The sequence below is a fragment of the Podarcis filfolensis genome (assembly GCF_964270895.1).
Source record: "Podarcis filfolensis genome assembly, chromosome: 9".
Classification (NCBI taxonomy): domain Eukaryota; kingdom Metazoa; phylum Chordata; class Lepidosauria; order Squamata; family Lacertidae; genus Podarcis; species Podarcis filfolensis.
In genome coordinates this window covers 57,510,540-57,525,502 of record NC_139610.1, presented here as the reverse complement: position 1 = coordinate 57,525,502, position 14,963 = coordinate 57,510,540, and the positions used below count along the sequence as shown (strand labels likewise).

The 14,963-nt window shown below is 40.6% G+C and overlaps 1 protein-coding gene across 1 annotated transcript in view; it reads left to right on the top strand.

Annotated features, from left to right (window-relative positions):
- METAP1 (methionyl aminopeptidase 1) overlaps positions 1-14,963 on the top strand; it is a 29,157-nt gene that overhangs the window by 8,031 nt on the left and 6,163 nt on the right. The window contains exons 4-7 of the mRNA XM_083571618.1: positions 2,320-2,380; positions 3,955-4,046; positions 5,086-5,169; positions 13,181-13,319. Coding sequence (XP_083427744.1) covers positions 2,320-2,380; positions 3,955-4,046; positions 5,086-5,169; positions 13,181-13,319 — 376 coding nt within the window. The remainder of the gene's footprint in view (positions 1-2,319; positions 2,381-3,954; positions 4,047-5,085; positions 5,170-13,180; positions 13,320-14,963) is intronic.

Here is a 14,963-nt window from a genome sequence, read left to right as displayed (position 1 = left end):
AACAGAGGTTTACAGAATAAAAAGAAAGCATAAAAAAGGAAAAAATACAAAAATACAAAAAATACAAAAATACATAGAAAAGAAAAAAGAAAAAAAATACAAGATACAAAAAACAAATAGGTAGGAAAAAATTAAAAAACAAATCAATTTTTTGATATCTTTAAGCTCATTTGCTTGTTTCCTTGACCACCTCACACCTCCCCTTTTTGTATTCCCATTTACATAATCAATTCAGCAAATCCTTACCCTCTTTCATTTATCTTAACTCTATATCTTAACATATTATATATATATTTTCATCCATTATCAATGCATTTTTGCATATTCTTATTAACTTTCTTGCTAATGCCACTTATTTTCAATCCAGCATCATTTTAACATTCATTAATTTTACAATATTTCTGCAAATAGTCTTTAAATTTCTTCCAATCTTCTTCCACCAACTCTTCTCCCTGGTCTCGGATTCTGCCAGTCATTTCCGCCAATTCCATGTAGTCCATCACCTTCATCTGCCACTCTTCCAGGGTGGGTAAATCTTGTGTCTTCCAATACTTTGCAATAAGTATTCTTGCTGCTGTTGTTGCATACATAAAGAAAGTTCTATCCTTCTTTGGCACCAATTGGCCGACTATGCCCAGGAGAAAGGCCTCTGGTTTCTTCAGGAAGGTATATTTAAATACCTTTTTCATTTCATTATAGATCATCTCCCAGAAAGCCTTAATCTTTGGGCACGTCCACCAAAGGTGAAAGAATGTACCTTCATTTTCTTTACATTTCCAACATTTATTATCGGGCAGATGATATATTTTTGCAAGCTTGACTGGTGTCATGTACCACCTGTATATCATTTTCATAATATTCTCTCTTAAGGCATTACATGCCGTAAATTTCATACCAGTGGTCCACAACTGTTCCCAGTCAGCAAACATGATGTTATGTCCAACATCCTGTGCCCATTTAATCATAGCAGATTTAACCGTTTCATCCTGCGTATTCCATTTTAACAGCAAGTTATACATTCTTGAAAGTATCTTAGTTTGGGGATCTAACAGTTCTGTTTCCAATTTTGATTTTTCCACCTGGAAGCCAATTTTTTTGTCCAAATTATAGGCCTCTCTTATTTGATAATAATGAAGCCAGGTGTATCACTTTTAAATCCTGCTGGTGATCAAACTGCAGTAAGAAAATTTCTTAGCAATTATGCTGCCCAGTTGGAAAAATGGTAATAGAACTGTAATTTTGTAAGACACTTACACAATTCTGGTTGTTAGGTTTTCAGGGGACAATATGCAGCAAAAAAAAAAAGTCAAGGCACTATCATAAATTAGAAGACAGCATTAGGAGAGTATAAATTAATCCTACGGAAGGAGAACAAAGGAAAGGAAGGGGGCGGTCAAATCAATTTTAGCTGGATATTCAATAATTTAATAGTCATGCTCTCATGCTCCATTCCCCAGCCCACAGGTATCTTTCAGCCTGCAAATGGCTGAGCCTATACTGCTAAGCAGCAGAGCAATTTGATGTGAGTAGATCTGATTTGGCAACACTTATTGGTCCTCTAGTACTAAGAACCTCAAAGTGTGTCGTGGGATTTGGTGCATATAGCTCATTTTGTGTTGGAGAAGGTGGAATGGGGGCAAAGCAGGGAGACAGAATCTCTGTGGCGGTACTGCAGAACCAGAAAGCTTGCGGAATGTATGTATGTGGGACACGAGTTTAAATACAAAGTTGGCTAGCAGGTAACTCTGCTCTTGCCTTTGTGCACTGAATGCTCTGTGGAAGAGGGTTTTCATCCTGCAGTAGTGGGAGATTAAATTCATCTGGTGTTTCAGTTTTTGAAGAAACACTTGATAATAAAGGGTGATCACTCCCCTCTGCAGTAGATCTGGGATCTACAAGCACAATCATTTTGGGGTTTCCCCAAAAGCAGTGTCTTGTGATTTCTTTGCTCAGAAATTATTATCGTTTATTCAATATCTATACTGCCCTTTGCCAAAGTTTACAGGGCAGTTTACAATATAAAAACACAAAAATACAAACCATAATAACAAACAAAAATAATAACTACCTGTTCTTATTATTAAATAAATTCCTCAGTTGGTGGGTTTGCATTATTAATATACAGTTTCTGAAACCATAGTTTGTTTGTTTGTTTGTCCAAACTCTGCTCAGCTTAACTATGGTTTGTTTACTACCAAAAATCTGACTATAATCTGAAGCCATGGTTTTATTGTTGGGGAATAAATTTGGCTTTAAACAATTGCTATTGGATAGGCTATGAAAATAAATACGTTTAAATCCCAATTGTGCTTTATTTAGATGCCAACAAGACCTGTGCCGAGTTACATTCAAAGGCCGGATTATGCTGATCACCCGCTAGGTAATTGCAGATACAGAACAATTCTCACTTTTCAAACTTGCGTTTGATTTAGGGTACATTAATTTTCTTTCAGAATGGATTTGTCTCAGATGGGCTTATCAAAAGCTAAGCTTATTTTTAGCAACCAGTTCCTTTAGAAAACAAGGCCTCAAAAAGCACTTAAAAACCCCTGTGAAGGTCTCAAACAGTGATGTTTCTTGAATCCCCAAATCTAGCATTGACTCTATGCTCTCACTGGATAGCAGAAATTTAGTATATAGCAGCAGTCCATGCTGTTTCAGTCACAGTTTCTAGCTAGAGAACTGTGTCAAATGAATTGCTTGGGAAAAAAGTAAGTTTGGGGAGAGGTCCCCCCCAAAAAAACATGTTTGAATGCCCCCTTGATCAGAGTCCATAAAAAGTGGGGTATCCCATGAGATATGCAAGGGAACTATAGCCCCCTCAGACATCCCCTTTAGTGCTCACCAATACTCTCGGCTTTTTTTGTTGTTTATGCAGAGAGGGTTTGACTTTTTTGAGGGGGCAGTTTCTGTCTGTATTCAATTTGTTTGGTATGTGTGTGTAGAGGTGCTGATTGTTTTCTGGGGTGGGAAGTGGTGAAAACCTGTGCATCATTCATTGTGCTTCCATTAATTTGTGTATATGTTGCCCACAACAGTATCCTAGATTTCCTAATGTGCCCCCAGGTCCAAAAAAAATTGGAGACCCCTAAATAATGCACACACACACACACACACACACACACACACACACACAGTGGTACCTCAGGTTACATACACTTCAGGTTACATACGCTTCAAGTTACAGACTCCGCTAACCCAGAAATAATACCTCGGGTTAAGAATTTCACTTCAGGAAGAGAACAGAAATTGTGCTCCGGCGGCGCGGCAGCGGCAGTGCGAGGCCCCATTAGCTAAAGTGGTGCTTCAGGTTAAGAACAGTTTCAGGTTAAGAACGGACCTCTGGAACGAATTAAGTACTTAACCTGAGGTACCACTGTATATACGCACACACACACTTATTACTTATACCCTTCCCATCTTATTGGGCTTTTCCAGCCACTCTGGGCAGCTCTCAACAGAATATTAAAAACACGATAAAACATCAAACATTAAAAACTTCCCTAAACAGGGCTGCCTTCAGATGTTTTCTAAAAGTCAGAGAGTTGAGTCATGTTGAGTTCCTGCTAGGCTTTTCTTTCACAAGGGGGGGGGGGGTTTGCAAATATGGCGGGTGGGTAGTCAAAACGTGAGAATGAGGAAGAAGAAAAGTCACTTTCCCAAGTGCTGTTTGGTATGTGGGTTTTGTGTCCCTTTATATCATAAACCTCTTGTCATGCATCTCCCTCTGCATACTTTCACCATTAACCCATTGTCAGGGATCTCTCTGCTACTCAAAAGCTAAATGTTAATACTGCCACTCTGGGGATGGGTTTTTTGGGGTGTGTGTCATTTTACTGCTTCTCTTGAAAAGAGCTATTTCAGTTACATTAGCGCAGGTTTCGGGATACGGGAAATTTGCATCCGTTAACTAAAAATTATTATGACTAGGTAATAATTGACGTTTCTCTTTAGGCATGTCTGAATCGGAGCAGGCTCTTAAAGGAACTTCTCAGATAAAAATTCTTTCTGCAGAAGATACAGAAGGGATGCGAGTAGTGTGTAGGGTAAGTCTATTTTGGAATATGTTATAATCCCAACAAATCTTAAGAGGGAATAGTTTTTGCATGCTTGTGTGAGTGAAAAGCACAAATAATTTGAGGTGTACCCAAAAAGGTGAAATCTTACCATATGTAATGAATAATGTTGAGCATGATTTTTGGTAAGGTCCGTATCTCAAGAGTTGCCAGAATTGCATGGCTTTGTGTATAACGATTTTTTAAAACTGTACCCCACATTTCATTTTGTTTTGTCAAGATTTGTACGTGAAATTCTGGTTAATGAATATTTTAGCCAGCATGATGACTTTTTAAAATTTAGGCACTAATCAAATGTTTTATGCATGCTTTAATATGTTCGTTCTGAACACCCCATGCATTTGAATTAGCAGCATTTATAAAATTTCAGAAGAAGCTACTAAAGTTCAGTTAATTTGTTCTGTTTTATATAAATGGTGGTTACAAAAGCTGTGTGATTGCTGAGTGTCTACCACTTATTTTCTGCCTCCTGGGGGAAAGACTTCATGGGGAGGAAATCGCATTTGGTATTGGTCGTCACTTCTCTTATCACAAGAACTTTTGTCCTGGTTTATGGTCTGTCTTGCCCTATCTGTAGCTTACAATGAATTAGCAGTGTTCTACTGCATACTTTCTGATTGCTGCTATTTCGTTCCTCCTCTGGCGTGGGCAGAATAAACAAACCAGAAAGCCTTGCACTTCTTGTAATGTCTGATTGAGGCATCATGGTTTGCCACTTCCTAGGAAACCACAGTCCGTAAACCAACAACAAACCATTGCTTAGGGGCTAGTGACTATGGCTTAAGGAGCAGCAGGGCAGATTCCTGGTTTGGACATAACAGGATGTCAAGGCCTTCTTCATTTGTTTTTCTTGCTCACTGTAGGGGAGAAGCAAAGTGAGAGCTGTTGGCCAAAGTGTAGTAATTCTCTGCTTGTTCATTGGTAACCTGTGATAAGTTGGAAACCCTGACTTGTTATATGTGAATGTGGCCTCTGTCTTGATGATAAACTCTGCTTCTTTGTCTTGCAGCTTGCTAGAGAGGTATTAGATGTTGCTGCCATGATGGTAAAGCCAGGTGTAACTACTGAAGAAATAGACCACGCTGTTCATCTAGTAAGGATACTTCACTGAGCTTCTGGATTTTTGTTTCTGCTGTGCCTTTATTTGATAACACGCTTCCTTGATTTTCCTGTGCAGTTACAACTATACATACTCCATCGCTCAAAGCACGATTCCCATTTCTTAAAGCAACCTGAGAATCCCAAAGGTTCTCCGGTGTCATTTGCTTCCATATGTGTAGCCTCTGACATTCCCTAATGGGCCCAATATAGTATTGTAAAATGTCCTTCCTTGCTCACCTTCTTTCCTACCAAGTTTGCTCTGTAAACAGTAGTTGTAGGATGTGGCATTCTTCTGCCCCGTATGCCACTCTGGCACATATGCCAGGACGTTTCAAGGAGGCTGTAATCACTAAGGTGCAACTCTACCCATCCTCCCACTGCAGTGGAAATAGTTTTTTAAATTATTAATAGAAGTTATCTCAGCAGGGTTTCAGACTTGCACATTGCTGCGTTAAGCGGATGAAATAATTTTAAAGAAAAGTAAAGATTTTAAAAATATGGTGATGACAATTCATAGCATTTATATGGCACTGTTGTTCCAGGGGCTTCAGATAAGCTTGTAAGGTAGGTCCGTATTATTGTACCTGCATTGAACATAGCTGCGTAATACCAGGTCATATTATAGCCTATGACAGCAGGTCTGGGTCTCAGACAGAGGTCTTTCTACTTCATCCTTTCTTGAAACAGAGATGTTAAGAATTGAACCTGGACCTTTGGTATGCAGAGCTTGTGCTGTGGTCCTTCCCCATGTTGCCTGGTGCTGATAACGCTGAGGTTGCAGGTTCGATCCCTGTATGGGACAGCTGCTGCCAGAGACCAGGCTGAGGAGTACTGCTCTGATGAGGAATGGTGGGAGCCTCCCCACCCCCCTGCTCCTGACCAAGATCCTGAAGCTGCCCAGGAGCAGTGGGGCAGTATAGATTTGGAACAGTGGTTTGCAGAGGGGCATTGTTCTGAAGACAAAAGTTGGGAAGAACTGGGGTGGGGGGTGAACAGCAAAGTGAAGAAGAACTGGAAGAGAGAGAGAGAGCCAACAGACTCTCTCTCGCTGGAAAGTGTCCAGCCTAACAGTCCAAGGTCATGTAGAGCAGATAAGATGGCTACACAAAAAGTACGGTGGTTGCGAGATCAGGTTGCAAGACGGAAGTGACTGGGAGGGCGGGGGAAAGTGGGTGGGAACCTTAATTGGGAGTACCTTCATTCCAAGGATGGCTGCTCTGTTTTTTCTTTTCTTTTTTTTTTTATAATATATTTATTAAAGTTTTCAAATAAGGCATATATTAGATAAGCACAACTTATCATTGTCCATTTAACATCTCTCAATTGTTACATGGGACTCCCCCACACCTCCCGCATACACTTACATCATTATTAAATTAATTTCAAACAAATTATCATTTAACTCATCTTAATTAATAATCTTAATTTGGTTTGACATATAATTCAGCCTTAAATCTAATTTAATGGTAGACAATTGTCTGCACTGGCATCCAATTCAACACTCAGCCAAATTACAATATTTTTGTAAATAAATCTTAAATTTCCTCCAGTCTTCTTCCATCCTTTCTTCTCCCTGGTCTCGAATTCTGCCGGTCATCTCGGCTAATTGCATATAGTCCATCAGTTGCATCTGCCATTCTTCCACAGTGGGTAGCTCCTGAGTTTTCCAATTCTTGGCAATTAATATTCTTGCTGCTGTTGTTGCGTACAAAAAGAATGTTCTGTCCTTTTTTAACACGCTCTGGCCGACAATACCCAGGAGAAAGGCCTCTGGTTTCTTAGTAAAGGTGTATTTAAACACCTTTTTTAATTCATTATATATCTTCTCCCAAAAGGCCTTCACTCTAGGGCAGGTCCACCAGAGGTGAAAAAATGTTCCTTCATTTTCCTTACATTTCCAACATTTGCTATCAGACGAATGGTATATTTTAGCCAGTTTAACAGGGGTCATGTACCATCTATACATCATTTTCATCACATTTTCCTTCAACGCATTACATGCAGTGAAGTTCAGCCCAGAGGTCCACAACCTTTCCCAATCTTCAAACATAATATTATACCCAATATCCTGCGCCCATTTTATCATTGTTGATTTTACCATTTCGTCATGTGTGTTCCATTTCAGCAGCAAGTTATACATTCTTGAAAGTACCTTAGTCTTAGGTTCTAACAGTTCAGTTTCTAACTTTGACTTTTCCACTTGGAATCCTAACTTTTTGTCATTTTTAAACACTTCTTTAATCTGAGCATAGTGTAACCAGTCTCGCACTTTGTCTCTCATCTTTTCTAAACTCTGCAATTTCCAGTTGTCACCATCCTTTTCTATTATCTCCCAATATTTTGGCCAGTTGGCCTCCATATTGGCTCTTTTCCGAGCCTTAGCCTCCAGGGGTGACAGCCACCTCGGAGTTTTATTCTCCAGTAAGTCTTTATATTTTGTCCAGACATTAAAAACTGATTTTCTGACAATATGGTTCTTGAAGGCCTTATTTATCTTAGCTTTATCATACCATAAATATGCATGCCATCCAAACGCATTATTAAAACCTTCCAAATCCAATACATCCGTATCTTCAAGAAGTAACCAATCTTTCAACCAGCAGAAAGCTGCAGCTTCATAATACAACTTTAAATCTGGCAGGGCAAAGCCCCCTCTTTCTTTCGCATCTGTTAATATTTTAAATTTGATTCTGGGCTTTTTGCCCTGCCAGACAAATTTAGAAATATCTTTCTGCCACTTCCGGAAACACTCTGTCTTGTCTACAATCTGCAGTGTCTGAAACAAAAATAACATTTTTGGCAATACATTCATCTTGATGGCAACTATTCGGCCTAACAAAGAAAGTTTTAGTCTTGACCAACTATCCAAGTCTCTCTTAATCTCTGACCAACATTTTTCATAATTATCTTTAAATAAACTCAGATTTTTTGCTGTTATGTTTACCCCTAGGTATTTAACTTTTTTAACCACATTTAGTTCTGTCTCTTTCTGAAGCTGTTCCAACTCAATATCTGTCATGTTTTTCCCCAAAACTTTAGTTTTTTGCTTATTTAACTTAAATCCTGCCACTCGACCGAAGTTTTGAATCAGTTGTAGAACTCTTTTCAAACTAGACTCCGGCTCCTGTAATGTCAAAACTAGGTCATCTGCAAAAGCTTTAAGTTTATATTGTTTCGCTCCGACCTGAATCCCTTCCACCAACCGGTCCCCCCTAATCATATTCAGGAGCACTTCCAGAACCGAAATAAACAGTAATGGGGAAATCGGGCAGCCTTGTCGTGTACCTTTTTCAATTTTAAACTCTTCTGTAACCACATTGTTAACTATCAGTTTAGCCTTTTGTTCTGAATATATTGCCTCAATCCCGTTCTCAAACCCCCGTCCCACTCCCATTTCTTTTAAATTCCCCTTCATAAATTTCCAAGATATGTTGTCAAAGGCTTTCTCCGCGTCTATAAAAATTAAAACTGCTTTAGTGTTTATGTTTGTTTGTAAAAGTTCCAATATGTCTATGATGTTCCTTGTGTTAGTAAACATATGTCTGCCCGGGAGAAAGCCTGCCTGGTCTTTATGGATTATCTCACTTAAAACTTTTTTAAATCTTCGTGCCAAAACATCTGCAAATATTTTGTAATCCACATTTAAAAGGGAGATGGGACGGTAATTCTTGAGTTGTGTCTTTTCAGTTTCTGACTTTGGAATCAATGTGATAAATGCTTCTTTCCACGATTCAGGCGCCTTCTTCCCCTCCATTATTTCATTACTGACCTCCAACAAAGGTTGTATCAAATAATCCTTCAATGTCTTATAGTAGTTAGAGGTCAGTCCATCTGGCCCTGGTGATTTGCCCTGTTTCAGACTCAGGATGGCCTGTTCAATCTCTTGTCGTGTTATTTTGCCATTTAAAATTGTTCTATTTTCTTCTGACAGCTTTGCTAATCCATTTCTCTCCAAAAATTGTGTAATCTCTATTTCATCTTGTGGCCCTTGAGTATATAACTTTTTAAAATACCTCTGGAAGCACTTTCTAATCTCTCCCGGGTTCTGAATGTTCCTTCCTTCAACCTCTAAGTTTGTTACTGTATTTAATCTTTGTCTCCTTTTCAACTGCCAAGCTAGCAGTTTCCCACATTTATTTGCCGATTCAAAAGTTTTTTGTTTCATTGTTTTAATCTTCCATTCTATTTCCTGATTTATCAGCTTGGAATATTGCGCCTGATAAAGTTTAATTTCTCTCAGAATCGGTTGGGACTTCGGGTTAGATCTTAACTTCTTCTCCAACTCTTTGATACTTTCCAGAATTTTATCTTTCTTTTCATTTTGCAGTCTTTTCTTTAAGGAATTCTGTTGAATCAAGAACCCTCTCATCACAGCTTTACTTGCATCCCAGATAGTTCTTTTTTCCACCGTAGTGTTCAAATTAATCTCAAAATAATCCTTTAAGGTTTTTTGGGCCTTCTTTACAATTCTTTGGTCTCTAAACAGGCCATCATTCATCTTCCATCTAAAGGAGCCGATTGGGATCAATGTCATATCCATTCTCAAGGCGTTATGGTCGGAGCATGTTTTGGGGCAGATTTCCACCTTCCTCACCTTAGGTGCCAGACTTCTAGTTATCCATATTTGGTCGATTCGTGTCCAAGTCAGTTGAGCTTCAGAAAAGAATGTTCCTTCTCTTCCCAGGGGGTTTCTAACTCTCCAGATGTCAACCCAGTCCATATTGTCAGTCATTTCAAAAAAGGTCTTAGGTAGTCTTCCCTCTTTAGTAATGTTCTGGTTCTGTGACTTATCCATATTTGTTGATACGACCCCGTTCATGTCCCCCATCATGATGACGTTGTTGTAATCCAGATAATCCAGCATGGTCTCGTGCAACTTCTTATAAAAATCCGATTTTCCTTCATTTGGAGCATAAATTCCTAATATCAAAATTTTTTCTCCTTGATACTGTACTTCTATTGCGAGGATTCTTCCACTTTCATCTTTAAAGAGAAATTTTGGTGAAAGGCTCTCTTTTGCATAGATCACTACACCTCTCTTTTTAACTGTATCCGATGATATAAATTCTTGACCAAGCCTTTTATTTATTAACACCTTTCTATGGAGCCTAATCACATGTGTTTCTTGTAAGCATATAATGTCCAATTGTTCCTTTTTTAAAATATGAAAAATTTTAGACCTTTTTTCGGGACTGTTACAGCCATTTATGTTCCAGCTCAAAAGCTGCAGAGACATCCTGGATAGGTCTGGTTATTCTTTCTGGGGTGGTACCTTGTTCTCCGGTCCTTGAGGATCCGAGGGGGCGGGCTCCTCTGGAAGTTCTGGCGCTGGCAATCCAAGTCCTTTGTGGAGGTCTTCTCCGTGTGCTCCCAAAAACTTGTCTCTATCTTCCACTGTTTTGATTTTGATCTTTCTCCCTCTGTAGGTAAAGGATAATCCTTGTGGAAACTCCCACCTGAAGATAATTGCGTTGCTTCTCAACAGTCTTGCCAATTCCGTGTAGTTAGATCTAAGGTCCAGCAACTGCTTAGGAATGTCCTTGTAGATTTCAATTCTCTTGCCCAAAATGTCTAGTGACTTTTCGTAGTGCAGGCCCAAAATCTTGTCCCTTTCCTCCTTTGATCTCAGTGTTATCAAACAATCTCTGGGCTTCTCTGTCCTTCTGACTCTGCCAAGCCTGAAAGCAGATACAATTTTAAAGTCTTTTTCCTCTAACTTCCAAAACTTGGCAAATTCCTTAGTTAGAAATTCAATAAAATTATCTTCTTCCACCTCTGGTATTGACCGTATCCTCAAGTTGGTCTCCCTGTTTCGCAGTTCTGTCATCAAAAAGTAAATCTGATGTTCTCCAACTTGTTTGCTGAGTGGTCTTACTTCTTTCTCAAGTTCTTCCAATCTTTGACTAGTATCTTCAGCCAGTTTACGATTTTCACCTACAGCCTCCTTTAATTCTCCAATAGACTGGGCATTCTGTGCAACTTGTCCAGTCAGCTTATTCAAGCTTTCTGTGTTCTGTTCAATTTTAGCTGTATGCAAATCAGCCTTCTTGTCCAGAGCCTCCAGTTTCTCCAAAATTTTCTCCAAGACAGAGCTACTTGTCCCTGAAGCCATATCTCCCAGGTGCAGCTCCTCTGTCTCACCCTCCCCTGCCTGTATTAGGGAGGCCGCCTCTATGTCTGGAGGCAAAGTGGAAGGCAAGGCCGGCACAGAAGATCTACGCTGTGAGGCTGCAGATAAAGTTAGAGTTGTTTGTTTAGTCCTTCCTCTTCTCCTTGCGCCACTCATTCCAAAGTTATCTGTAATCCAAGGTCAATCCAAGTTGTTCCCATGAGAAAGCAGAGTCCCAGATACAATAGTCAAACAGAGGCCGGGAAAGGGAAAGTAAAACAAAGTCACTGCTGTAAGTCCAAAATCCTCTAGAGGGAGCTTAATACGTCTTCAGGGAAAAGATCAAATCCAAGTTAAACTTATAAATTTAAATCCATGTCCATCGCCTCCACAATGTATTATTTTTAGCAGAGTAAAACTTAAAGCGAAACAGTGTTTCTTACAGTGCCTTGACTGCAACAGTTTCAAAGTATCCAGTTCCAACTCAGAATGTTTCAAAACCTGAATTCAATGTATCCAAAGTTGCAAACTGGTGCTCATCCAGGCAGCTCCAGCACCAGAGATTCTTATTTATTTTATAATCCACTGGTGCCACAGAAGAAGGATATCAATGCACCCCGAATATAACCAGCAAAAGTCAATAGCTCAAAGTCTTTCACTCAGAAAACTGCTTTAACAGGGTGCCAGCATTTAGTTAACGCATAACTTTTTGTCTCCACTCCTCCTGCTCTTTGCTTAAAGTTCAGTATAGCGGGAGATGGGCTTCCTGCTTATCCTCACTCCGTTTTCAGCCAGATTTCAACTTTTTTTTTTAAAAAAGTTTTAAAAGTTTCATAAAGTTCTCAAAAAGTTTCAGAAAGTTGACAAAAGTTTCAGAAAGTTTTCAATGTCCAAATTTACTCACGGGTTGTAGTTTCCAAAGTTCAGAAAAGTTGCAGGAAGAAAGGACAGCGCTGACCGGCAACAGCAACGCGGCTTCACTTCGCTGTTTGCGCAACGACCCACAGCGCCGCTACCCCCTCCGCGATCCGGAGCCCCTTACGGGGTCCCTTCAGCGTTTTGGGGGCTGCTTCTGGCGCCCGCCGGGTCCCGAGACCACAGGCTTCTGCCACCTGTGGTTTTCCTGAATGGGTCTCCGCTTCGCCGTAGCGGACGACCCGTTTACAGCGGAGCTCCCTTCTCCTTACTCGGAGAAGGCAGCCATTACCGGTCGCGCCGCCTCCGGAAGTCCCCTCTGTTTTTTCTTTTCTTTCTGTGATCATTAAAGACACTTTAAATGATAAGGGACTATTTTCACTTTGTCCTGCTTATCTACGGCCAAAGGGAGGGAGGAAGCCGAGTCTCCGGAGCCTGACAGCTGCATATTTCTGCATTGCAGGGGCTTGGACTAGATGATCCTTAGGGTTCATTCCAACTCTAGAATTTTATGATTCTATGACTTGCCTAAATCTGTCTGGAGTTTGTGGTATGGGGAACATTTGACTTGGGGACTTGTTGGTTCAGAGCTCAGTCCCTTGGCTACCTCAGTGCACCAGCTCCTGAATTCACAGCCAGGGGCAGATTATTCTCAAAAAACCATTTAGATTTCCGCCCCCTTGTGGATATGTTACATGGAAGCATGTAATGTGCATATGAGTCAGACAGCTGTTAATGTAGGGTAGAGTAGCAAGCTGTGTTTCACAGGACTGTTTGGTTAAGAAGACCCCCATGTAAACCAGAAGCTTAGCACAGCACTGAAACATTTGGTCTAGGAAAAGGTTACCAGCCCATTCCTAAATAAATTGACTTGGACATAAGTCATGCTGGTTTGGTGGATCATATTTCCAGATTGTCACACTTAGGCCTTTGTCCTAACTCCTTTAGAATAATATGAATATTTCAAAATCTCTTTCAGGCTTGCATTGCCAGAAATTGCTATCCTTCCCCGCTGAATTATTATAATTTTCCTAAGTCTTGCTGCACGTCAGTAAATGAAGTGATCTGCCATGGAATCCCAGACAGGCGACGCTTACAAGAGGGTGATATCGTTAATGGTAGGAAAACCGATTAAGTAATTTTAGTATCCTTTAAAAAACTTGGTATGATGTTTGGAAAGATGCCACTAATGAATAGGACTTATATTTGGATTCCCCCCACCCGCCTTGGAAATACAGGTTGGTCTTACTGGTTTTTTAAAAAAATTCTGATGGTGAAACTCATTTCTCTTGCTTAGGTGCATGTAAATTAAACTGCAAGCTGTGCTGGTGGGGGGGGGGCGTGTTCTCCATAAGAGATTTCTTTTTTTCTATTGTGCAGAAGCAAAGCTGCAAATGAATATTCTATATGGGATGTGTGAACTGGGCTCAGGCGCACTGATCCCTTTTGCGGCCAGTACTGCTATACATCCTGGTGAATGATAGCACAGCGACCTTAGATGGAGGAAATGTGTGTGGTGGGGGAGGAATTGCAACAGTGCATTCTAAATATCTTCCAATAGTGGCAGGATATAATTCATTGCATTGCCTGTTGGCTCCCTACCCAAGTACTTTGGCTTTTCAAGTGATTGGTCTGTGCCTTCCTGCACGTCTTCTGAAATCATATTGGAATAAATAATGAGTTGTTCTGGAACTATTGTGGAGTGAGCTACTTGAAATTTGCCTCCTAAAATTGGACCCTGCAAAGCTGTGGGTTCTAACCAACAAAATCGTCCCATTAGCCCAAAGACTTCTGCCTGTGCAGTGGGACTTCTCCGTGTGTGCTCCTGTCCCTCCGAAAACTTTTTTTAGGCTTTCCCCAGTCTTCTGGAGAAGATTTTGGGGCCGGGGTAGGGCTTGAAGGAGAGGAGGGTTTTGTGTTAATGGAACAACTTCATTGGTTGTAACCCTCTGATCTCAAGCCCCATGAAGTTACCTTATACAGTGTGCTTGTCTCTTACATTGAGGTTCAATTCCAAAGGTTACATATATGCACGAAAATAGCATATACCCAAGCCCTTGTAAGCCGCCCCACAGTTAGTGGGATGTGCAGAGTGAGAACTGGCACACTGAGCAGGCCTTGCCCAGCAAGCAAGGCAGAGAGCTTAAATGCTCTTTTTGTGCCGGGTAGCCCAAGCAGACCTGGTGCGAAAGAGCTTTTATGCTCTCCACCTTGCTTGGGAGTCGACGTGTGCAGTTTCAACCAGCTTGCCTTCAGCTGCGTATGGTTGGAATCGTAGAAGCCAAATGCACGTAAGGTGCAGGCTTATTGTACTGAATCAGACCAGGATTGTGTCTAGCACAGTGTCCCTTCTGACCAGCAGTGAGACGTTTTAAAACAGAAACTGTGGCCAAGTAAACTTATATCTGTCAAGTCTCATGAGAGGTCTTTCTGCACCCCTTTTTTAAAAGCTGGAGTTGATGCAGATTGACCCTGGGACATTCTGCATGTAGAGCAAACGCTCTCACATTGAGCCTATGGCTCTGCTTCTCCACTCTTGGTTTTCATCCCCAGATCCTAGGGCTGTAAGAGGCCTAAAGCTTGTCCCATGAAGTCCACCTTCTCAAAGGAGAATTGCCTCCACGTTAACTCTTACAGTTTACGCACATCATAAACTAGGGCACTGCTGTCAAAAGGATTTTTTTATTGGCTACAGCTGGTTGTTTTTTATCTTGAAGTTCCCCCTTCCTTCTCCAATATGACATTGTTACCCATTCACTCTG